We start from the raw sequence: 26,344 nt of genomic DNA, 5'->3' as shown, positions 1-26,344 counted from the left end.
ATATTAGATCTTATATGTAATAAGCGATCCCAGGAATGAATGCATATCTACATATACGTGATCACAGCACTTTATACATATTTCTGCCTTTTGAGGGCAGAGGATAAAGAACCCTTAAGTTACTGAGGTCACAGGGATTAGGAGCTATAGGAACTTGGAAACGCTTTTCAATATTTAAGTCTCTAATTTATTTTAAATGTTCATATTAAATTTGTTCTACTTTACAAAACAGTTGTTCCAGTATAAAAAAATTACTATTTAAATTTGCTGTTTGGTTAACTTACCTAAATGGCCTCTCAAATATTTGAATAAATATGAAGTTTCTGAAAAATACACTACATTGATCTAATACTTCTTGATCTGTGTGTGTGTTAGTTGCTCAGTTGTGTTCGACTCTGCGACCCCATGGACAGTAGCCGGCCAGGCTCCTCTGTCCATGGAATTCTCTAGGCAAGAATACTGGAGTGGGTTGCCAGTTCCTTTCTCTAGGGGATCTTCCCAATCCAAGGATTGAACCTGGGTCTCCCACACTGCAGGAGGATTCTTTACCATTTGAGCCAGGGAAGCCAATACTTTTTGATATCTCACACTATATATCCCTGTGGATATGTGTATGCCACAGAAACTATAACCTATATGTAACAAAATTTGGAATAACGTGGAATTAGTGAAATTAAGGTTTTTGTCTACAGTATAGAGTAATTTAGGATTTACTTGCTTTATTTTCCTTTATAAACAATAAGCCACATAAGTATAGAGACAACGTTAATTTGGAGGTGACTAATTGGATAGTCATTCATTAAGCAAATATTTATGAATAATCTCCAATACATACTGAATTGGCCAAAAAGGTCATTTGGAGTTTTCCATTACATCTTACAGAAAAACTCGAAAGACCTTTTTAGCCAACCCAATAACTGGAAGCATAAAAATGGGTAAGATGTAGATGTTGATCTCCTAAAGAAGAGAAGTTACCATGTATTGAAAGCCTACTTTCAGCTAAGCACTGAGTTAGGGATTTTTATATACAAGATTTCATTTATAGCCACCACAACCCCAAAACATGGCAGCATATTCTTCACTTTCAAGGTGAAAGAAGGCTTGGCTAAGATCACAAAGCCAGGATGGGGAACCAGTGTAGACCCACATATATCTGACTGTAAAGTTCATTTACTTTCTATAATATGGCAATGTATAGTATCCAACAGAGGAGATAAGACTACGGAAAATGTGTACAGTACCCTAGAGCTAATCATGATTGAAAAATTTAGGAGCAAATGTGTCTGCTTCAGATTAGTAAGACCAGAGAATGCTGAACTCATGCAATAACGATTTTAGATCTAGGTCTCAGAGAGAGGGTGGTCGTTCAACAGCCTAGGAGTTTGGGCATTCTAAACAGAAACACCATAACTGAGAACAGAAGAAAGAGTTAAAGATGAGTAACACGTTGAACCAGACCTTGAGCTATAAATGGGAGAACAGTGGAAGGAAAGACAGGCAAAAAAAAGAAGAGGCCCAATTGCAGGGCATCCTACATGCCAGGAAAATCAGCGTTTTTGAGTTACAGTCTGTACAATGCTATTGATGGTCTTTTGAATAAGGAAATGATGAGCTCAATGTGGAAAATTTTGTCTGGCAGCACTGAATAGGTCATTTGGGGGTATGAGCCAGGGTAAGCCTGAAAAACCAAGGTGTGGCTGTGGGAATATGTGGAAGGAAGTGAGTGAGATTGTGAAAACAGATTCATTAGCACGTGGTAAGTAGTGCATCTGGAAGAGGAAAAAGGAGATGCTTAGAATGATGGAGAAGCTGCCAGCCCAGTAGGTTGTCATCAATTGCAATATGGAAGTCAGGATAAGCTGCTGGGTTAGAGGAGGGAGATAGAGAGGCATGATGTACGGGTTCGCAGACATGGTAAAATTGGCTGCCAGGAAGTCATACCTTTTAAAATGTCAATCAACTGTGGAAAACAAAGGATGAAAGTTTGGAGAGAGTCTGGAGCCTTGGCTACATATTTGGCAATAAACTGCATAGAGCTGTGTTAAAGAGGTCGGCAGAGGGAAGACACAAGGAGTCAGTGATAAAATCATGGGCTCTGAGAAAGTCTGAGCCCTTGTGATGGACCCAGAGAATGTGCAACCTGAGCTAGAAGAAAAGGTCAGCAGGAAATTCATGTTGAGGTTTGAGACAAACATTTCCATTTGGGGAAGAAGCTTAATGTGATATTTTAAGGAATTTATAGGTTACAAGCTTTTTGATAACTTTGAAAAGCCAGAGAGGATTTTGATATTGAAGGGAAAGCTCAGAGGAGCAGGAACGGGGGTGAAGTGATGTACTTATTTGCTGTTCATGCTTTTTCTTGTTAGAATAGGGGAGACAGGATCATGCCTTAGGATGAGGTTCACATTGTACTGACAGGTTTTTCCAAAGAGCCCATGTTTCAGAGGCAGGGTTCTGACACAACAGTCATTGTGATTGTGAAGAAAAAGGCTTTGAGGAAGCAGGGTAAAGGCAAGACCACGAGACACAGGAAACTCTTCAAAGGCAGTTGTCTTTCTTCCTCTGTGAGGCTCACCCTTCTGTTAATATATAATAACTCTCTTCTCAAATCCCCCAATTATTATACGACATCTTCCTGACGCCATGTCAATCTTGCGTTCCTCCACCTAATCTAGACATATAAACAGAAGACTTTTCTGTGTCATTTCCTTCCAGCAAGTCCCTCCCCAGCACTGTGCAATCTGGTCCCTGCCCTTATCCACATGGCAACTCCTAAGACTCCAAAACCTCCTCAACAAGAAATTCAAAGGCTGTGTTTCAATTCATGTTACTGGCCTTCTCTGCTTGGGCACAGTTGATAATCTATTATATTCTTCCCAAGGCTATTTTCTCCTTTCACTTTCACGTGCCACCTGTGCCTGGCTGTCCTCACACCATTCATACTGGATAGTTCTTGTGTGTGCGTGATCCCCTTTCTCTGCTGATGTTTTCCACTTGAATCCCACTGTCTCCTCTTCTTACTTGGAAGCCTTCCTCCACACTCTAGCTTTTGCTATCCCATTCAGGCTGAGGACTCCCCAGTACTGTCTCCTTCTCTGAGCCTCAGACATATATGTTCATCTCTGTGCTGGGTATATCCCACTGGGGTGTTCAGTTGTTGCTCAGTCGTTCAGTCATGTCCAACTTTTTGCGACCCCGTGGACTGCAGCATGCCAGGCTTCCTTGTCCTTCACCATTTCCCGGGGCTTGCTCAAACTCATGTCCCTTGAGTTGGTGACATCATCCAACCATCTCATCCTCTGTCATCCCCTTCTCCTCCTGCCTTCAATCTTTCCCAGCATCAGGGTCTTTTCCAATGAGTCGGCTCTTCCCATCAGGTGGCCAAAGTATTAGAGCTTTAGCATCAGTCCTTCCAATGGATATTCAGGGTTGATTTCCTTTAGGATTGACTGGTTGAATCTCCTTGCAGTCCAAGGGACTCTCAAGAGTCTTCTCCAACACCACAGTTCGAAAGCGTCAATTCTTCAGCGCTTAGCCTTTTTTATGGTCCAACTTAGTACACACCTCATTTTCAGTACTTTCAAAGCCAAATTCGGCCTATGCCTAAAATTGTTTTTCTTCTTCCATTCTCAGACTCAACTTTTGTTACTATCATCCACCCAGGCACTCACATTCTTTCATATCCATTACAAACCACTGAGATTTAAGGATTCTGTGTGTGCTTATGCAAGCTCAATCATGTTCTACTCTTTGCGACCCCATGGACTGTAGCCCACCAGGTTCCTCTGTCCATGGGATTTTCCAGGCAAGAATACTGGAGTGGGTTGTCATTTCCTCCTCCAGGGCATATTCCGACCCAAGGGCTGAACTTGTATCTCTTGCATCTCCTGCACTGGCAGGCAGATTCTACCTCTCCAATATTTAACTCTGTCCATTACCCTGAATATTGCCATCACTACCTGTCCTGGATCAAGGTTTCTTTACCTCTTATGGACAATGGCAATAAACCTCTACCTGGTTCCTCTGCCTCCAGTATTGTTCCCCGATGAACAACTTCCCATAGCTGCCACAGTGATTGAAAATAATAATTACACCCTGTATCTTCTATTTAAATCTCTATAATGATTCACCATCTTCACCATCTATAATAAAACCATAAGGATAAAGTCCAAACTTTTTAATATAAGAGGTCACGCATAGCCTGGCCAGTCTCTTTTGCGGGCATACCCTGCTCTGAAACTTTCACTTTAGCAACACCAAACTGTGAGATGAAGATTCTTTTCATCTGTTTATAGGAAATGAACATTCTTTTCATCTGTTCTCCTCTCCATGCCTTTCCTTATGCTAGCCACTGTGCTTCTGCCCACTTTCATATGGCTCTCTCCTTTCCATCTTTTACCATCAGCTCCATCACCATCTATTCCAGGAAACTTTTCCTAACTTTCTATGCCCTCTACTACAGACCCATGAAATGTTAACAACCTTTAAACTTCTCTATCATTCCCCTAATGCATTAGACAGCAATGGTATTTTTTTTTCTGTATTTCACAATAGACTGTGGATACCCTGGAGACGGGCATGTTGAATCTGTGCTTGTTTCCTTGGAAAACAGCTCAACTATTACAGGTTAACATCTGGCACACTTCTACCTGTTGGAGTGACATTGGGAAGGCTTGGATGAGCCATTCAGGGAAAAGAGACAGGTGACAAAAGGTGAACTGAGGAAGGAAGGGGATTATTGAGGGTGCAGTTTAAATTACATAGAATAAATGTTATCTACTATATAATGAATGTTGAAGCCCTTATGCTTATTTTGTGACTTCAGCTCAATATGGAAAAATAGATGTTGAGTATCACCAGGAGTTGGTGATTATTCAAGGAGGGGAAAGGGGGACTTCTCTGGCAGTCCAGTGGTTAAGACTGTGTTTCCACGGCAGGGGGCTTGGATTCAACCCTTGGTTGGGGAATAATATTCCGCATGTCACATGGCGCAGCAGGCAAAAAAGAAAGCAAGCAAGCAAAACTACATCCATGTTATAGCTTCTATAAAAGAAAAGGAGGGGAAAGGATCCTAGGGTGACTAAGCCAGCTAAAGAGACAACTAAAGCCAGAAAAGGCTGAGGTCTATGAAGCAGACGGTGGAGCCAAAGGACATAATGAGGACGAAAGGAAAGTTGGGTGGGTCTGAGAGAGGAAGAGGAAAAGGACAGGGTGTGAGAGATGGAGAGAGAAAGAAACTGGGAGAAAGCAGAACTTAGAATGGAAGACAAAGTGCTGCCGGGGAGTAAGGAGGTCAAGCTGCTGGAACACTCATCTGTGGATTCATAGTCTAACCGAATAAAATAAAAATCACTCTATTGTTTAATCAATATGTTATTGTGATGAAAAATCTGTTTGCCAGTTGGTGGAACCTTCTGGCATTTTGCAACACATGCTATAGTTAGAGAATCATACAAATGGCAGAAATAATGACAAGAGAGCTTTGGGATGTGATTCTTCTATTTCTGGAAGCAGAGTATCCCGGTCCAATGCTCAGTTACATAATCTGAATTTTGTCCAGCTTTCATTTTGAAATAATTTTTCCCAAGGCATGACAAACAAAAAATCCTTCCATCCCCTCCTTTCTAGTGGGTAGTTTCTTTTTCTCTTATTTTAGTATCTTGAGAACACTCACCACAGATGAAGCACGTGGTCTTTAGAATTTCTTCTTTTTTCTGTTTTTCACTTCTGAGATCAGCAAAAGTATCAATGATAACCCCAAAAATCAAGTTCAGAACGATAATGATGACAATGAAATAAAAAAGAAGGTCATATATCACACGGGCGGCAAACAAGGGCTCCTGAAATAAAACATTTTAAAAACATTAAAAAAAAAACCGTCTATCATGTATGTATACAAACTCACATTTTCAAGGCATGTTGATTTAGCATATTGTCTAGCAGAAAGTACATATTCAATAACTTTGCTCAATGACTATAAGCAGTATTCCAAGTTGGAAAAAATAAGACCCATTTTCTATCTTCGTTTACTTTATAAGTTTTGTGAGGAAAACTTTCCAGTCTGTCCCCAGACTCCTTCCATGCACTTGTACTTTTCTTCTCCAAAGGAGGGATTTATCATGTGTTAAAAATCACTTTACATGTAATTATGCTAAATGCATTTTGGTGCAGTGGGCTCCTATCCCAGGAGCTACCCAGAAGGTAAACAAATGCCATTTCCAAAGGTCAGAGAGACTGGAAATTTGAGTATCATCTAACGGTCTGTCCATTTCTGAAGGAGATTTTGCTCTTGGCCTTATAGGGTCAAGTACATTAACAACTCGAGCATATTTCTACTTGATAAATGTTATTAAAATACACTTTAGAGGTCAGATAATCTAGGTGTTTCATAGATGAAGAAACGTGAGATGGATGGACAATGTGATATGGCTGGCCAGTTAGAGGACTGAACTTGTTCAAGCTCCCAGTGGGGGACTTGAGATGCTGCCACCAATGAGAAGTTTTTCAGCCTTGCCACTTTGATATATGAAATCCTGTTAGAATCCGTTCAGATCAGATATTCCTTGTGGACAAATAATGGAGGCTGTCCCTATTCAGAGGCAAAGAGTAAATCTCCACGCCTGCAAAAACCGAGAGACAAGAGACAGCCTGGTTTCTGTTATTTATGTAACAATCAAACTCCTCCATAAAGTCAGAAGTCATGATTTTGTTGCTGTCATACAATATACAGTTCAAAGTTGCTAAGATGTCATGACCTACTAACATATATAGATTTTTAGGACATTTGCTATTTCTATGGAATTCTATTATACAATGGGTTGCTTTCAATAGCTACCATTATATTTTTATAGCAAACAACATAAAATGGAGTACCCTATAAACAAAAACTGGGTTGTAAATGCTGTTAAGAAAGGTTAAAAAAAAGACTGTGTGCTCCGTGAAAAACTATTTTTCTGCAGCTTACATCTTTCGATGGTCTTCTCAGCACGTCGCCCACGCCTCCACCATTCCTGAGGCCCTGGTTCAGGACAGTCACAATGCACATAAGAAGAGTGTCACACGTCCTTTCAATCCCATCTTCATATTCCTCATCAGCTATAAAAACACAAAGTCACACTGTACAGCAAACTCACGTTTTTAAAACACTCTTTTCTACATCTAAAGATCTGTTTCTTCATAACTGTGCCAGGACACACTTTTTTGAAGTCATATATTAATAACACATTTTCTGTGTGGCATCCCAAAACTGACATAGACTGATAAAGCCACATGTATAATATCCCCAAATCACTTTTTCTCCCATCAGTGGAAAATGACAGAATGAAAAGGATGAAATATAAGAAAGTTACTATTCATTGTGCGTTGTTGTGGTATGGGGGGAGTTCCATAAAACCTTCTGAAAACAATCAATTCACCCAGGGGAAAGAATGTGTACAAGAAAGCTAGGCGAGCCCAGCTTCAAACTCTACTCTGTTCCAGAACTGGGACTTGGGCAAGTTATTAACCTCAATGTACTCATCTGTAAAATGGGGAAATCTGTTTAAGGATTAAACCTTTTGGAGGGTTGTTTAAGGATTTTATTTAAGGTATGTAAAAGACTTTGCACAGAGATTGGCATACCCATAGTAAATGCTTACAAGTTGAGGGCAGATATTATTTCATTTCTTTGGTAAGTGACTACACTTTCTGAATGACTAGCACAGTGCTACAATGCATTTATGTGAACAATCTGTTTCATGTGAATAATTTATTTTATGTGAATGTGTTTATTCGAACATGTGCATGCTAAGTCACTTCAGACGTGTCTGACTCTTTGTGACTCTATGGAGACCAAAGCCTGCCAAACTCCTCTGTCCATGGTATTCTTCAGGTATGAATATGGGAGTGGGTTGCCAAGTCCACCTCCATATGTGAAAATATTTAGGGACAAATAGAGAGAGGAAAAAAATTACTATGTGACAGAAAAATTTATAGTTTTTTTTTCAAGATAAAATTACTAAAATTGGTAGTAATCTCTCAGTCACTTAAAATAATAAAAAGTTCACACCAAGCTGGAAATTAGAATCAAGATATCCTAAATTGAGAAGTGAGAAGAAATGTATTTTTCTCGTTAGATTAAAAAACCATATGGTGCTGAATTTTGGAATTGTGTAGCCAGTCTGCATGTTATGGTGTGAGTATAAAAATCACCACTACCAAAGGGAAAAGAAGTACTTTCTTATGAAAAGGCTGGTTTTCTTCCTGTAAGCTGACTTTAATATCACATGGATGGGGGGTCTGGTATTTTCCGTTTACTCAGAGTTGTTTCTTTCTAAAACATACACCTCAGGGTATATGCCCAGTAGCAGGATTGCTGGGTCATATGATAGTTTCATTCCTAGTTTTTTAAGGAACCTCCATACTGTTCTCCATAGTGGAATACCAGTTCATTTGTTTTTTAAAATCAGTTACCCAGTGAAATTCAAAATCAGAAAGATGAGGGGAAAAATACACAGTAAAATATTGTGAAGTGGAACTGATGGAAAAATATGACTCCCTTGAAAATCAAATGTTTTCATACCCCACTGCTCACCATTTATTCTAATTCTGACCTATCTAGTGGTTAAGAAAAATCCATAACATACAGAATCCCAGATTTATTAATAGTGTTGATTAGGAACAATAAATAAATTTGCTTTGAACAGCAAAAAAATAAATCAAAATTTAAAAAGCAGAACATACAACCTTGAGAGAAGGGCGGAAGTCAGAGATGGGCAAGCACCAAATGCAGCTTGAAGATACTGGCAGAGCCTGCACTGGACCGTGGACCTCAGAGGTGAGCATCAAGGCACATTCTGACTTAGAAAGTAGCAGAAATGAAACTGCTTTTGGAGATGTGGAGGAGGGGAAGCTTGTGGTGACAGCCATCAGGGCAGCAGAAGAGACAAGCAAGGCAGAGAAGACAGAGAGCAAGCTCAGCGTGCAAAGTGCTTGGTTAGGTCCCAGTGCCTGGTGCTGGTGATGGCAAGAAGCATGTGAAGAAAACAGAAACATGTAAAAGAGGTAAAGGAAATTTTGAAGAGTAATATAGCTTTCCAGCAATGCCATCATGGGAAGTATGTCTTATGCTACTTTGCCATGGTTAGACTTTCAAATAATCTTCTATCTAGTGGCATTTATTTATCTAATCAGCGACTGCCTGATCATATGACACCAGTGTTTACTAAAGACTTATTACATGTGGGTTAATCAGTTCACAGAAGCTACAGGAAAGTACGCCCATTTCTCCCCAATAATTGAGAAGTGAGGTTGTTTGTTCTTTAGGAGGCCAGTACAATCCACATGCAGCTCACGTGATTAGCCACTGTGAAGTAAAATAGATTGGCCGCCAACATATGAGGAGAACTGGCTTCCTGTGTGACATGCAAACAAAGGCAGAGTGCCCAGGTCAGGGTCAATGCCAGCAAAAGCCCAGTCCACTCACTCCATAACTAGTGCTTAAGCATGCTGGAATCACATAGCAGCCTCTGTGAGTGTGGATAATAAGCTTCTACCTTTATGAGATGGATCTAGTCACGATTTGTTAAGCTACGATCCCAGGCATTGAGACTGAGAGCCAGGCCCTCAGTCATGGTGAATCAGTTCAGTTCAGTTCAGTCACTCAGTCGTGTCCGACTCTTTGCGACCCCATGAACTGCAGCACACCAGGCCTCCCTGTCCATCACCAACTCCCGGTGTCCACTCAGACTCACATCCATTGATTCCGTGATGCCATCCAGCCATCTCATCCTCTGTCGTCCCTTTTCTCCTCCTGCCCCCAATCTCTCCCAGCATCAGAGTCTTTTCCAGTGAGTCAACTCTTTGCATGAGATGGCCAAAGTACTGGAGCTTCAGCTTTAGCATCATTCCTTCCAAAGAAATCCCAGGGTTGATCTCCTTCAGAATGGACTGGTTGGATCTCCTTGCAGTCCAAGGGACCCTCAAGAGTCTTCTCCAACACCACAGTTCAAACGCATCAATTCTTCAGCACTCAGCCTTCTTCACAGTCCAACTCTCACATCCATACATGACCACAGGAAAAACCATAGCCTTGACTAGATGAACCTTAGTCGGCAAAGTAATGTCTCTGCTTTTGAATATACTATCTAGGTTGGTCATAACTTTTCTTCCAAGGAATAAGCATCTTTTAATTTCATGGCTGCAGTCACCATCTGCAGTGATTTTGGAGCCCCAAAAAATAAAGTCTGACACTGTTTCCACTGTTTCCCCATCTATTTCCCATGAAGTGATGGGACCAGATGCCATGATCTTCGTTTTCTGAATGTTGAGCTTTAAGACAACTTTTTCACTCTCCACTTTCACTTTCATCAAGAGGCTTTTTAGTTCCTCTTCACTTTCTGCCATAAGGGTGGTGTCATCTGCATATCTGACGTTATTGATATTTCTCCCGGCAGTCTTGATTCCAGCTTGTGTTTCTTCCAGCCCAGCGTTTCTCATGATGTACTCTGCATAGAAGTTAAATAAGCAGGGTGACAATATACAGCCTTGACGGTCTCCTTTTCCTATTTGGAACCATTCTGTTCCATGTCCAGTTCTAACTGTTGCTTCCTGACTTGCATACAGATTTCTCAAGAGGCAGGTCAGGTGGTCTGGTATTCCCATCTCTTTCAGAATTTTCCACAGTTTATTGTGATCCACATAGTCAAAGGCTTTGGCATAGTCCATAAAGCAGAAATAGATGTTTTTCTGGAACTCTCTTGCTTTTTTCATGATCCAGCGGATGTTGGCAATTTGATCTCTGGTTCCTCTGCCTTTTCTAAAACCAGCTTGAACATCAGGGAGTTCATGGTTCACATATTGCTGAAGCCTGGCTTGGAGAATTTTGAGCATTACTTTACTAGCGTGTGAGATGAGTCTAATTGTGCGATAGTTTGAGCATTCTTTTGCATTGCCTTTCTTTGGAACTGGAATGAAAACTGACCTTTTCCAGGCCTGTGGCCACTGCTGAGTTTTCCAAACTTGCTGGCATATTGAGTGTAGCACTTTCACAGCATCATCTTTCAGGATTTGAAACAGCTCAACTGGAATTCCATCACCTCCACTAGCTTTGTTTGTAGTGATGCTTTCTAAGGCCCACCTGACTTCACATTCCAAGATGTCTGGCTCTAGATTAGTGATCACATCATCATGATTATCTGGGTCATGAAGATCTTTTTTGTACAGTTCTTCTGTGTATTCTTGCCTTGTCTAACTCAATGAAACCAGGCCATGCCTGCGGGGCAACCCAAGATGGGCGGGTCATGGTGGAGAGGCCTGACAGAATGTGGTCCACTGGAGAAGGGAATGGCAAGCCACTTCAGTATTTTTGCCTTGAGAACCCCATGAACAGTATGAAAAGGCAAAATGACAGGATACCGAAAGAGGAACTCCCCAGGTCAGTAGGTGCCCAATATGCTACTGGAGATCAGTGGAGAAATATCTCCAGAAAGAATGAAGGGATGGAGCCAAAGCAAACACAATACCCAGCTGTGCATGTGACTGGTGATGGAAGCAAGATCCGATGCTGTAAAGAGCAATATTGCATAGGAACCTGGAATGTCAGGTCCATGAATCAAGGCAAATTGGAGTAAACGTCGACATTCTAGGAATCAGCGAACTAAAATGGACTGGAATGGGTGAATTTAACTCAGATGACCGTTATATCTACTACTGCGGGCAGGAATCCCTCAGAAGAAATGGAGTAGCCATCATGGTCAACGAAAGATTCCGAAATGCAGTACTTGGATGCAATCTCAAAAACGACAGAATGATCTTTGTTCATCTCCAAGGCAAACCATTCAATATTACAGTTATCCAAGTCTATGCCCCAACCAGTAACGCTGAAGAAGCTGAAGTTGAACGGTTTTATGAAGACCTACAAGATCTTTTAGAACTAACACCCAAAAAGATGTCCTTTTCACTATAGGGGACTGGAATGCAAAAGTAGGAAGTCAAGAAACATCTGGAGTAACAGGCAAATTTGGCCTTGGAATGTGGAATGAAGCAGGGCAAAGACTAATAAGAAAATGCACTGGTCATAGCAAACACCCTCTTTCAACAACACAAGAGAAGACTCTATACATGGACATCACCAGATGGTCAACACCAAAATCAGACTGATTATATTCTTTGTAGCCAAAGATGGAGAAGCTCTATACAGTCAACAAAAACAAGACCGGGAGCTGACTGTGGCTCAGATCATGAACTCCTTATTGTCAAATTCAGACTTAAATGTAAGAAAGTAGGGAAAACCGCTAGACCATTCAGGTATGACCTAAATCAAATCCCTTATGATTATACAGTGGAAGTGAGAAATAGATTTAAGGGTCTAGATCTGAGATAGAGTGCCTGATGAACTATGGAATGAGGTTTGTGGCATTGTACAGGAGACAGGGATCAAGACCATCCCCATGGAAAAGAAATGCAAAAAAGCAAAATGGCTGTCTGCAGAGGCCTTACAAATAGCTGTGAAAAGAAGAGAGGTGAAAAGCAAAGGAGAAAAGGAAAGATATAAGCATCTGAATGCAGAGTTCCAAAGAATAGCAAGAAGAGACAAGAAAGCCTTCTTCAGTGATCAATGCAAAGAAATAGAGGAAAACAACAGAATGGGAAAGACTAGAGATCTCTTCAAGAAAATTAGAGATACCAAGGGAACATTTCATGCAAAGATGGGCTCGACAAAGGACAGAAGTGGTCTGGACCTAACAGAAGCAGAAGATATTAAGAAGAGGTGGCAAGAGTCATGGTGAATTCACCTAAGTAAATGCCACCTGGTGGAGACTTACCTATATAACCAGCTGGCTTCCCCCATGCCAAGCCTGCCTCATTTCACTTCATCAAGAGCCCCTGGGCTAGGTACTGGAAATATAGGTGAAAAGATGAAAGTGCTGCAACCCCCAGGAAACTCATGGTCCTCTAGGAAACACAGGTCAGCATATGAACAAAGGCAAGGCACGAGTACCAAGGAAACAGGATAGATATGCATCTCATGGGCTGCGGCGTCAGGGACAGCATCCTAAAGAAGGTGGCACCTGGGTTGACTACTGAAAGAGGGGCATCCTTTGCCAATAAGATGAGTAAAGACATACGAGGCACATAAAATGGGATGAGCAAAGGCAAACAGGCATAAAAGTATCTGGAGTGTTTGCAGAATGACACATGGATGGCTAGGCTTTGGGACTTCCCTAGTGGTTCAGTGGTTAAGACTCCGTACGGTCAATGCAAGGGTGGTGGTTTCTATTCCTGACTGAACATGCTGCTAGTGCGGCCCACCCCCAAAAAAACACAGTAGACCAGGAATGGCTGGGCCTTTGGGATATACAGACGAATATGGGAGCTGTAAGAAGAGAAGGAGATAGGGGCCCGATTATTGCAAGAATCATACACCCAGGTGAAGAGTCTAAACTTTATCCAGGAAGCTATGAGGAGGCACTGGAGAATTTCATACAGAAGGAAGGTGATTTACCATCTAGTTGGCAAAACAGTATGAGATAAAACATGAACTTAATTAACCACACAAATTAACACATGATAAAAGCCATAAGAGTGGCTCAAAGAGATCAAAACAGAGAGAGAACTTTTAATAATAAGGATAATGAGAGGGGAGCCCTTCTAATTAATGCAGATACTGAGTTTGCCTTGACTATTCAACAGATTCAGACAGCAGGAGATTGGCATTTCACAAGGCATGGACAGAGTTAAAAAAAATGGCTTAAAGATGAATAGCAGTATGTAGAGGAGTGTAAGATATGGCTGGCGATAAACTGGGAGCTCTCCAAAAAGCTCTAAGGAGTTTGGATTTTAGCCAGCAGGCAATGGAGGATTGTAGAGATCTTAAGCTGGGGTAGGGGAGAAAATATTCAACGCAGTGATTTCTGACAAGTGGTCTTAGCAGTGATACAGTGGGTGAACTGAAGAGGAGAGAATGACTAGATGTAGGAAGACCACTTAGGAGGCAGTTGCAATAATTCAGGCATGAAGTGCTATGAGTCTGAATTAAGAGTAACGGTTGTGGGAATAAAAAGAATGAAAGAATAGGAACTAGAAGGACTAGATAGGAAGGAGATGGCAACGTTAAGTATCAGACTGAAGCTTCCAGCCAGTGGTCACTTGGGAAAGGTTGGTCTCATTAAACACAGAAACAGAAGCTTTAGAAGGAGGAATTGGATGCTTGTGTTTTAATGAAGACAAGGGAAGAATCTAAGATGCTCTTTGTTTATGGGATACAAAAATTAGAAAACATTTTAAAAGGCTAGAGAGGACAAGAGAGCTAGGAGTGCACTGTGATTCAAAATTAAGGAAGACAATAATTTAAAGATGAAGAGAGTAACAAAAAACGTCAAAATTACACAAGGATCAGAGGCAATGAGAAAGAAGAAAAGGTCACTGGGTTTAAAATTAGGTCATCAGGAAATGATAGGAAGATGGCAAATAGTGGAAGAGAAGACAGCTGATTCAGAAATTGAAGGAGAGAGTATACATCAATTGTTTTTAGAGAAAAAGTTGGTACTGAAAGGAAAGAGTTAATAGGATATTAGTTCTGGGGGGGATAAGCAAATGCTAAAGAAGGTTCAATTAAGACCCAAAAGTGGTTATAAGAAAAAAGAGAATAGATGGTAATAAAGAAAAGATTTCAGTTATAGGAACAATGATTGAACTAATGATGCCAAAGGGGGAATGATGAAAAACAGAGATGGTTCTAAAAGAAGTGAGAGGACACAGTTGTTTACATGCAAAAAGGAAAACTTAATGGAAATAGACTTTCATGTGGATACGTTTTAAGAACTAAGTATATTCATGTAAGTAACTTAGAATACTGCTTGGCATGTATTTAGGGTGTAATAAATTCTAGGTATCACAATAGCATTCTTATTGATAGATGGCTGTCAAATCTCATACAAAGCTATAGTTTTAATACAATCAACAAATTCTGTACTTGAACAATATGAGGTAAAATTATACTCATTTTCAGTTTAGTAGTATTAGGAAGGATTTCTTAAAATTCCTAATAGGAATGTTTCATATGAGAAAAGAAATAAAAACATATCCTATTGACTCTGAAATAATTCCCCTAATCTGAGGTGTTAGTCTGTAAATTTTTTTTAATATTGGACATGCATGAATAAGAGTGTTTACTAATGCCATTTTTCTGCTGTAACAATTAAGTTATTTCTTTTTTATGGTTTCTTAGAAAGCAACTGATTGTCATTGAGATACATTTGAAACAATGAGTACAATTGAGAACTTCTTGTGTGTTGGCCTTGAACTTTAATCACAATCAACTCAATACGGAATTGCTGATTTAAAAAAAACTATTAGGGAAAAAAGACTGAAAACATTGGACACCCCAGTGAAGTGGCTCAGTGGTGTCTGACTCTTTGCGACCCCATGGATTGTAGCCTACCAGGCTTCTCTGTCCATGGGATTCTCCAGGCAAGAGTACTGGAGTGGGTTACCATTTCCTTCTCCAGGGGATCTTCCTGACCTAAGAATCGAACCTGGGTCTCCTGCATTGGAGGCAGGCGCTTTAACCTCTGAGCCACCAGGGACACCCAGTAGGAAGACAAAATGTAGAGCAATATAAAGACTGACTGGTTTCTGCTATTCATCAATCTTTTTTATTACAGTAAAATACCAGAATATATTCAATGTGAATAACTCATAGATGTTGGACATCTGTTAACTTCCTCTTTTTCCTGTCTATTCAAGTGATTTGAACTGAGAAAATAATTGCAATATGTATCATATTATAGGGCTTCCTCGGTGGCTCAGGAGTAAGGAATCTGCTTGCAATGCGGGAGCTGCAGGAGACGTGAGTTCGTTTCCTAGGTCAGGAAGATTCCCTGGAGGAGAGGATGACAGGCCACTACAGTATTCTTGCCTGGAAAATTTCATGGACAGAGTGGACTGGTAGGCTACAGTCCATAGGTTGCACAGAGTTGGACATTACTGAAGAGGCTTTAACACCCACACACACATATTATATATATAATATGCATATGTACATGTCCAGTCATATCCGGCTCTTGCCTCAAAAAAGTCTTCCTTTTTTTGAAAATCAGTTTGTTTTAAAGAGAATATTTTTTGTCCAGGAAGTCAGGGAGGTCTGCAGCAAATAAAAGGTTTTTTGTTTCTTTATTCAACCACAGTTGGTTGCCAGCTGCCATGAGAATTTGCTGCCTCTGGGACAATGACCCTACCCACATTCGTGGAGCTTCCTCAGGAGTTGGCAGCTCAGCCTCCCACTCCCCGCAATGCTTGTTATCATGCTACTGTGTGTGTCTGGGTCTTTTGTAATGTGGACCTGCTGTCCAGTAGGTGACAAACCAAAACCTTCACAAATGCACACTAGGGCTTGCAAATTAAAATTTATCCTGGTCTTACACACAGCAAAGTTATTTTTAAATCTAAGTGACACATGCTGCACAACAAACCCCAGGTTCTAGGTTTCATTCTACTTTCGCAGTTAAACACATGTGGCGAAAATTTCAAGGTGGCCAGGGCTCCAAGATCAAATCCATTTTCAATCAAACGTAAAAAGGGCACAGAAGGAAAAGGAGATTAATACCGGCTTTCCGGTAGCTTTTAATACTCATTTAGGAATGATCCCTAATGATGAACAGCTATGGCCACCAACTCTATCTCCCACCAGCCTCTCTATCACACCTCCAGTGCTGAAATCCCTGCAGGATTCTTTCCTCCCTACTCTGGGAGCTTCCCTTGCAAAATCATACCCAGCTTTCCCCACAACTTCTAGCTCAGGTCCAGCCTAAAAAATATGGAGACTCTGCCCCTGGGGTGCTATGCCTGGAGGAATTGTCCCCATTCGTCCATAGGGAAAAAGGAAGTTCTGTTCTCTGTATAATGTAGTAGGTAAAAGTGATGGGTTATAGAGGTATTGTGGGAAATCTTTTATTCATGTGCATTCAGGGCTATAATATAAACCAGTATCCAAACAGGCTTTATGACAGAACAGGGTTTCTCAGTCTTCATACTATTGACATTTGTGCTGTGTTCAGGTTGTGCCCAACTCTTTGCAACCCCATGGATTGGAGCCATCAGGCTCCTCTGTCCATGGAATTTTCCAGGCGAGAAAGAATACTGGATTGGGTTGCCATTTCCTCTTCTAGAGGATCTTCCTGACCCAGGGATAGAACCCACTTCTCCGGCATCTTCTGCATTGGCAGATGGCTTGTTTACCACTGTGCATGGGCGTGTGGGGCTGGGAAAGTCTTTGCTGTGGGGACTGTCTTGTGTATTGCAGGATATTTAGTAGCATCCCTGGGCCCTACCCTCTAAATGCCAGTAGGAATCTTCCCAGAGTCACGGCCACCAGAAAAGTCTCCAGACATTGCCAAGCATCCTCAGGCCAGGGGCACAGGCGAGAGCATTAACTCCAGTTGATAAACACATAAGAGAGAAGATTTATTTTTTAAGAAATTGCCTCAGAAGACTATATGCATAAAGAAAATCTATCTAAGCACTCTTGGGGGAAAGGCAATATGGCAGGAAGAATTATAACAATCTCTAAATTTTGGCTAGGAAATAAACCATTTGTAGAGATTAGTCCGTTACTTAGGAGGTGATAAAATTTAGAAGGTTGGAACATAGGCCTTGAATCAGAGATCTAAATTGATTTACTAGCTGTGATCTTACTGAACGGCTCTGTCCTTCAGTGTTTCTACCTATAATATGAGGATAGTTAGTAGCATTTTTCTATCCCTGAACATGCCTCAAGGCCTTCATTTATGCAGTTCTCTGCGCCTAGATGGCTTTTTCTTCCTCTTGGCCTGACTGGCCCCCTTTTATTCTCCAAATCTCGGTGTAAATAATCCCTCCTCAGAAGGGCTTCTCTAATTGCCACAGCCAGGCTCTCTTGTGATTACCTATCATAGCACCATATCATAGTTCCATACTTTGTAACTTTGCTTCCCTCACTATTTTATAACTTCCATAATGTCCAGGACTATCTTTTATTCAACACTGTCCCGAATAACCAACATGATGGCTGGCCCATAACAGAGGCTCAACAAATATTGTTGAATGAAGAAATGAATGAATATACAAGTTTTTCATAATTATTAATATATCACTGTCATCCCTGAGGATCTGTACTGATTTGGCTTAATTTCTAATTTACAAAAACACTTCATTGTGTTAAATGTTTAGGTCAAAATAACACAATTCATGAGAATATGTGAAATAATGCCACCAGAATACCTGGCTGAGCATCTACAACAAGGCCTGGGGAACTGTACAAAGCCTAAAATCCGCAGACTTGCATAGAGCTGGACAGCCACATCCTGGGATGTGTGCACACGTGTGACCTGGAGGACCTCATTCTTGGAAAGTGGGTTCCCACGGCTCTCACACTGCACCTTAGAGCTTCTGGACGCTGAGTGGTGGACAAGCACCACTGACGCTCAGCTGCTGTGCTGGGTCAGCCCCCTTTACAAACTCTGGCAGGAGGAACACCAGTTTCTTTGGTGGTTTACTGACAAACCAATATTTTCCTCTTAAAATCAAACCACTGTTTCAGTATATTTGTTTTTTAAAAAAGGAAATAATTTCTTTTTCCTTTTCATAAAGGGAATTAACCTTGAATACTCACTGGAGGGACTGATACTGAAGCTGAAGCTCTAATAATTAGGCTATCTGATGCAAACAGCCCAATCGTTGGGAAAGACCCTGATGCTGGGAAAGATTGAAGGCAGAAGGAGAAGAGGACAACAGAGGATGAGATGGTTGGATGGCATCACTGAGTCTATGGACATGAACTTGGGCAAACTCTGAGAAATGGTGAGGGATGGAGAGACGTGGTGTGCTGCAGTCCATGAGGTCACAGAGAGCTGGACATGACTTGGCAACTGAACAACAGTAACGAGGCAGGAATAGGGTTACTCTACTTGAGATCATGTTGTTAAAATATTTTTGCTAACAAGAAAGTAAATTTTTTAACATACTTGTTTTCATATTTGGTCTTGGAGAAAGAATGATAAATTGAAGAAGTAACAAGTATTTAAGACAATAAATTGATGTTCAAGGTGGCTGAAAGATCCCAAGAGTGATTTAAATTTAGCCAGCTACTTAAACTGGGTCTACATCTTTGAAATAGCTGTCTGTGATTTTTTGAATCATGGATAATGGCAAGAGAAGAGAAACATCTATAGACCTGAACTTGATATTATGATAAACTCTGCAAACTATGACAAATAAGATTAATGCTGATTTCCCCAGATAAGAGAGGTCATTTAAAGGCTAGTGTGGGAAGGAGTCAGGATCAAGAGAAGACAGTATGGGTTCTGACTAACCTCAAATTGAGAATACTGGCAGATTTTATGTATCCTGGCTTTGGCAAGGAAGAATTAAGTAGCAGCCTCATGTCATACTTTTTTTTAAAAAAGATAGAGGAACATGGACTAATTGGTAGTTTATTTAAGACAGATTTCTTTGTGGGTAAATAATGCACAAAACATGCCTACAGCAATCTGAAAGTATGTTTTCAGTGGCTGCATGCCAAGGACTCTGTTCTTAGCATTGTCTCCATGTAACATTTCTAGCACCTTTTGTGAAAATCTTCTAGAGGTTGGCAAAATTTATTCTGTTAAGGGCCACAAGACAAATATTTTAGGCCTTGTGGGTTACATATAGTCTCTAATGCATCTTTTTCTTTAAAGGAAGAAAAAAAAACTTTAATGTAAACAAGTTTAACAAAAGCTACACATTAAATATATGAAGATCATGGCATCTGGTCCCATCACTCCATGGGAAATAGATGGAGAAACAGTGGAAACAGTGTCAGACTTTATTTTTTGGGGCTCCAAAATCACTGCAGATGGTGATTGCAGCCATGAAATTAAAAGACGCTTACTCCTTGGAAGGAAAGTTATGACCAACCTAGATAGTATATTGAAAAGCAGAGACATTACTTTGCTGACTAAGGTTCGTCTAGGCAAGGCTACGGTTTTTCCAGTAGTCATGTATGGATGTGAGAGTTGGACTGTGAAGAAGGCTGAGCGCTGAAGAATTGATGCTTTTGAACTGTGGTGTTGGAGAAGACTCTTGAGAGTCCCTTGGACTGCAAGAAGATCCAACCAGTCCATTCTGAAGGAGATTAGTCCTGGGATGTCTCTGGAAGGAATGATGCTAAAGCTGAAACTCCAGTACTTTGGCCATCTCATGCGAAGAGGTGACTCATTGGAAAAGACTCTGATGCTGGGAGGGATTAGGGGCAGGAGGAGAAGGGGACAACTGAGGATGAGATGGCTGGATGGCATCACTGACTCGATGAACGCGAGTCTGAGTGAACTCCGGGAGTTGGTGATGGACAGGGAGGCCTGGCGTGCTGCGATTCATGGGGTCGCAAAGAGTAGGACACGACTGAGCAACTGAACTGAACTGAACACATTAAATATGAAACTTTAAGACTGTCCTTAAAAAAGCTCATTCTCTTTTTGCTGAGTTGACTTTCCCTCTTATTTTATTTATATGCCATTCTAAAGACACATAACAATATTTGGGACTATAAATAAAGTCAATGAATTCAGTTGTAAACATTCTTAGCCCGAGAGCTGTACAGAAACAAGTGACATTTGACATGTTTTCTTCTCAGATTTCCCCATGGGCCAAGTTTGCTAACCCCTGTTCTAGAGCTCATCAGACTTGATGATGACATGAGACAGAGAGAATATGCTGCTTAACAGAATCAGGATTCATTAGGATACCATGAGCTCATGGCATGTGAGCACTGGAAGCGACCTGAAACCTAGAGACCATCTGGTCAAGACGCCCCTCCTCTATTCACAGGAAAAACTGGGACAGCCTGGGGCTATGGGTTGGCAGAAATATATAAATATAAATGCATGGTTTTATACTTGAAATCCCAAACTCCCAATTACGTGACTACAGAATAGGCATTTATGGCTTGATAGCTGAACCACTGAAGAATGGCATTTTAACTGAGAGTCAGTCAAATATGGGTCAAGAGTGCAGTGTGACTGCAAATTGCACTATTCTGAAAATGATCACCCCATTCAACCTCGTGCCTTGGAGTGTTACATGAAGAGTCATGGTCATAATACATAGGCAAGAATGAAGAAACTGGAGGTGTACAGGCTTGAGGAGGCATGTAATGGGATTTCAGAAACTTCAGAGCACAGTAAAGCTACACAAAGACAGAACAAACTGGTTTGTGGTTTATAGGCCTGAACTGGGTACCCAGGAGGTCAGGGAGAAAAGAAGTCTGAGTGGTCACTGCTCACAGTGCCTAGAGCTGCTGGCACATGGGAACAGAACATATGCGTGCGTGCTTGCTCAGCTGTGTCTGACTTTATGACACCGTGGACTGTAGCCCACCAGGCTTCTGTGTTCATGGGATTTTCCAGGCACGAATACTAGAGTGAGTTGCCATGCTTTCCTCCAGGCGATCTTCTCAACCCAGGGACCTGCCCTCCTTCAGGGGATCTTCCCATCCCAGGGATCAAACCTGCATCTCCTATATCTCCTGCACTGGCAGGCAGATTCTTTATGACTGAGCCACCTTCAAAGCACAGTGGAACATATGAATGTGTTTAACTCGCTCTTTAGGTCATAGAGAATGAAACATTTAGTCGGTAGAAGGGATTGTTCCTTTTTGCTGGGCTTCAAGCAATAGTCTGACATCATATGGTAAGAAGCAACGTGGGGAAAAATCCTCTATTGTTATGACTAAACAGTGTCCTTCTGGATGGAAGTGAGGAAATCCATCCTTACGCTGTGCTTAACTCTTGCTTCCCTCACTTTCTCTGAGTCCAGTTTTGCCTTTTGTAGATATCACAGAGATTAAATCCATTCCTTTTTTATATATAGAACTCTTGAAATAGCTAAACACTTCCTAAATCTCTGCTGCTTCTGGAAATAGATCACTAATTCCTTCTACAATTCATTAAATTTCACGTATGCCCTAGTTTCCAAATTCCTGCCACATCCTAAGAGGACAATGTAGAGTTTTAAACATTTTTTGTATGTATGGTTACATTTGTTCCTTTGCAGGTAAGAAAATATCATAAGCCCTACCTACCTACCTACCTATCTATCTATCTATCTATCTATTACCTCCTTATCTCCCTGCCTGCCTCCCTTTCTTCCTTCCTCTCTTTTCGGACAAGCCATCTGAACAAAGTCTAGGAAATTTACATAACATATCCAAGACCTAAATCTAGAAAGCAACAGGTCAAGAATTATAACCAAGCCTTTTGAGTTCTAAACCCATGCTTTTCCATTCTTTGTTAATGGATGGATTCTTTTGTTAAAGGTAAGACACTCAGTGAAAGGCTATACAGTGGAAAGGGTCTTGCTTAGTGCAGTATGGTTTTGCAATCTAGTAACAGCATTTTTAGCAGTATGTACCACAGAGTAAATCTGAAAAATTCTCATGATTAGTAATGATATAAAGAACAGGGTGAGAATACAAAATGTTGGATATGAGAATCCTTTCTCTAGTTTGAAACTTTTAGGTTCTTCCACCCTCCATTCTATTTCAACTCACCATGAGATTTTCAGAGCAACTTTCTAACTCCAGGAGATCTTCCCAACCCTGGGATTGAACCCTGGTCTCCTGCATTGCAGGTGGATTCTTTACCAACTGAGCCATCAGGGAAGCGTCAAGGTGTAATAACTTTAATCAACTAAACATAACTTCAGAATCATTGAGTTCATACTGTCCTGGAGCCCCTTTTACAAACCTGTATTTGAAGCTGGTATTGTAGGTGAGCAATTGTCCTTTTCGCACGTGCTCAGGATTGAAGTTAAAGTCATCGTAGGAACTGCATTGCTACCTGAGAACACACAACAGAGACACGGTAAAGAGATGAACATACAAGTGATAGGAAGTGAGCAGATAATTACAAAGGCACACACATAAAAGGCACTATTACTCCAGTTAGCTGCCTTCCTAAAGTTTTAGGTTAAGTTAGTGTGGAACTCTGAATACAGTTTTGCCTACTGAAGCAATTTTATAAATAGAGAATAGGTTCATGGGCCAACCCACTAAAAGCCTTTTCTATCTTTTTAAAGTGGCTGAGATAAAGTATTAATAATTCTGCAGGCGCTAACCACCCTGTATGACAAGTTTCCCATGGCCAAATGCGTTCAGGGCTGTGGCTTGGAAATGCCAACAACACGGTCCCCCAGGATTGTTGGCACCCCATGAGCCCTCAGCCACTGATGCCCATGGCTGGAGGTGGCGGCTCTAACAGTAACATGTGGGCTCTTGGGCCCAGGGCATAAAGCATCTCAAGGAAGCGAGAATCATCTGCCAGATCCCTTTCAGGATCTTGCTTTTCTTCCTTAGTCCCCAAGGATCCATCTGCTTGCTGGCTTACCACCTAGGTCCCTGGCCCAGATGTAACAGAAAGTAGCAACCTTCTTCTCCACATAAAAAAGTTTCACATAGTTTGTTGTTAGTAACAAAGTGAATAGGTTCATTCCTCTCAAACCCATTTATTACATGAAGCCATCAAGGAAAGCCCAGAAGATACAGGGAGAGGATTTGGTTCGCTTCTTCCCCCCCCGCCCCCCGCCCCCCTTAAGCACATTTCGTTTATCGTCTTCTTGGTTGTTTAACCACTGAGTTGTGTCTGACTCTTTGTGACCCCATGGACTGTAGCCTGCCAGGCTCCTCTGTCCAGGGGATTTCCCAGGCGAGAATACTGGATTGGGCTGCCATTTCCTCTTCCATCTGTTCATTTTTATACACTGAAAAAATATTCAAGTGCATGTCAGGGCAGCAACCCCCTCAAGGTTAGCCTGGTTGTTTAATGAGGAGAGGGTGCAAACGGAGAATGGTGGCTGGAGTTCGGACATGTGATGAGGAGAGGGACTAGGCCTGGGTTTGCCACTGACACAGCCCTGGAGACGAGAGAGTTGGGGTCCACGAGGAAGGAGGTCACCGATTTCACCTCCATCTCTCCCCGCACCCTGACTGGGGCAGCTTGGCGGGTATATCATGGGTGTAGCGTGAGTCAGGTGGTCAGAGAAAGAGAAGTGAGGTTCCTGAGTGTCCCCTATAGCCATTCTCTTAAATTAGTAAATATTTACTCACTTTGTGCTAGGCTCTGAGGGCTCAGAGTTGGGGCCTTGAAGAACCCACAATCCATTAGGGACACAGAGGCATACAGACATAGTTACAGCTGAATAAAGGAAGTGCAGTACAGGTGAAGTGAAGGAGTACCTCAGGAGAGGGAGAAGGGAATTCTAGAAAGGAAAATACAAAGCTTTTCAGAAAAAGATCCATCTCGAGGAGACAGGATTTACCCAGGTAGAGAGAAAAGGCTGCAGTTCCAGGAACAAGCAGTATAAAAAAAGGGCACAGCAAAGGCACAGACGAGGCAGAGCTTCCAGGCTAAGGATTTTAAACAAAGCATTCCGCAGCCAGCCCAGGATCCAGCAAGGCTCTGAACCCATGAGACACAGAACCAGAGCCATGGGTGGAATGAACGACATGGACTGGCAGAAGACAGGATGCCACCTGAAGCCATCTGGGAAGTTTCTACAGTTTCCTGGGAAGAGGAAAAGAGGGTGAGAAATAGGAGGCCAGCGCTGAGGAGGGGCAAGAGGGACAGCAGGGGAGACTCTGGACCCTCCACTTGGCAACACCACCTTCTCTCCAACTCCTTGGGCTCATCTAACACATGGATTCCCCTGACCACTGTCAGATGGAGCTTCCTGCATCTACTCAGATTCTCCTGGTGCCAAAGCTGGGATGTGCACTGTGCTGAATTCCCAAGGCCACTGGCAAATTGCCAGCCCCCTGTTCTCCCACGTGCCTGTGACGCTCCTGTCATTCACTCTAGAATCTCAACCTCCTCTTTGCTCCCTGACTCTTCACATTCGCTGAAGGGTTGCATATTTATACACTCCCAATTTCCATGCTCTCCCATGCTCTCCAGATGTGTATCTTTGATAATTTCACTCAACTCTGGGAGAAAATAGTGTTCAATAACTGAAAGGATAAACTTTATGCTATGTGTCAACAGCCATAATATATAAAATTAGAAATTAAGCCAAAGCTCCAATACTTTGGCCACCTGATGCGAAGAACTGACTCACTGGAAAAGACCCTGGTGCTGGGAAAGATTGCGGGCAGGAGGAGAAGGGGGAGACAGAGGAGAAGATGGTTGGATGTCATCACCAACTCAATGGACATGATTTTGAGCAAACTTTGGGACTTAGTGAAGGACAGGGAAGCCTGGCGTGCTGCAGTCTATGGGGTCACAGAGTTGGACATGACAGAGCGACTGAACAATGAACAACAACGTAAATACGAGTGATTTTCCAAGGAAATGGTATCACATACGTACACTCTATGAAATAAAAAGCTCTCAGTCTTTGAGGAATCAAAAGTTTAACTTTGTTAGCTGGTTTTGAGCGCTAGATTTACAGAGCATTTATAAATGCTTTATTTAACAGTTTTCATATAAACGCATAAGTATTTTTAGTGATGATCTTGACATTTTAGTTTCAGTGCTACTTATTTTGTAAAAAAAAAAAAGACTTTTAAAATAAAATATTTCTAAGGAAAATATATCCATAATATAATGACACTAACCTACTTTTAAAACAACACAATTAAAATTATTTACTACAAGATTCATAAAACAATAATGACCATATACATTTGAATTCAGAAATTATGATGCCCAAGGGTCAGGCTTCCTGGACTTCCCTAGTAGCTCAGAGGTTAAAGCATCTGCCTGCAATGCGGGAGACCTGGGTTCGATCCCTGGGTTGGGAAGATCCCCTGGAGAAGGAAATGGCAACCCACTCCAGTATTCTTGCCTGGAAAATCCCATGGACAGAGGAGCCTGGTGGGCTACAGTCCACGGGGTCACAAAGAGTCAGACATGACTGAATGACTTCACTCAAGGGTCAGACTTACTCTGTATTGAATAAATCAATATGATTAAGCCCAGTAAATGCTTAGACAAAGATTTTTGAGAATAGGAATTCACAGTTTAGTACAAGTGGAGTTTTGGGTGTATTTGTATAGATGAGCTTTTCCTATAAATATTTATACCTGTAAATCTCTGGATAAAGAAACATTTAAGGAAGAACAAGAAAGGTCATAACAGAAAATGTACGACGTGGCTGTGAACAAAGACTACTACCTAGGTCTGAAATTCAGTCTCAAGTTTAATAACTTTCAACTTATGTATATGATGTTTCTATTCTATGCTTTGATCACTTAGACTCTAACAGATTTAAATGCCATTTAATTATGCTATATTTTAAAAGCACCACTATTTAAATCCTGCTTTTAAATTTGATGGTTTGAAGAAAGAAAGTGTCG

The 26,344-nt window shown here is 41.4% G+C and overlaps 1 protein-coding gene across 1 annotated transcript in view; it reads right to left on the bottom strand.

Annotated features, from left to right (window-relative positions):
* The window catches only part of ITPR2 (inositol 1,4,5-trisphosphate receptor type 2), a 599,561-nt gene that overhangs the window by 73,534 nt on the left and 499,683 nt on the right, over positions 1-26,344 (bottom strand). Inside the window, exons 52-54 of the mRNA XM_069585523.1 lie at positions 22,740-22,832; positions 6,965-7,095; positions 5,675-5,840 (exon numbers count right to left, since the gene is read on the bottom strand). Coding sequence (XP_069441624.1) covers positions 5,675-5,840; positions 6,965-7,095; positions 22,740-22,832 — 390 coding nt within the window. The remainder of the gene's footprint in view (positions 1-5,674; positions 5,841-6,964; positions 7,096-22,739; positions 22,833-26,344) is intronic.

This window comes from Ovis canadensis, chromosome 3 (genome assembly GCF_042477335.2).
Source record: "Ovis canadensis isolate MfBH-ARS-UI-01 breed Bighorn chromosome 3, ARS-UI_OviCan_v2, whole genome shotgun sequence".
In the NCBI taxonomy this organism is placed as follows: Eukaryota; Metazoa; Chordata; class Mammalia; order Artiodactyla; family Bovidae; genus Ovis; species Ovis canadensis.
Note: the sequence above shows the minus strand (reverse complement) of the source record. Positions and strands in the feature narration are given on the sequence as shown.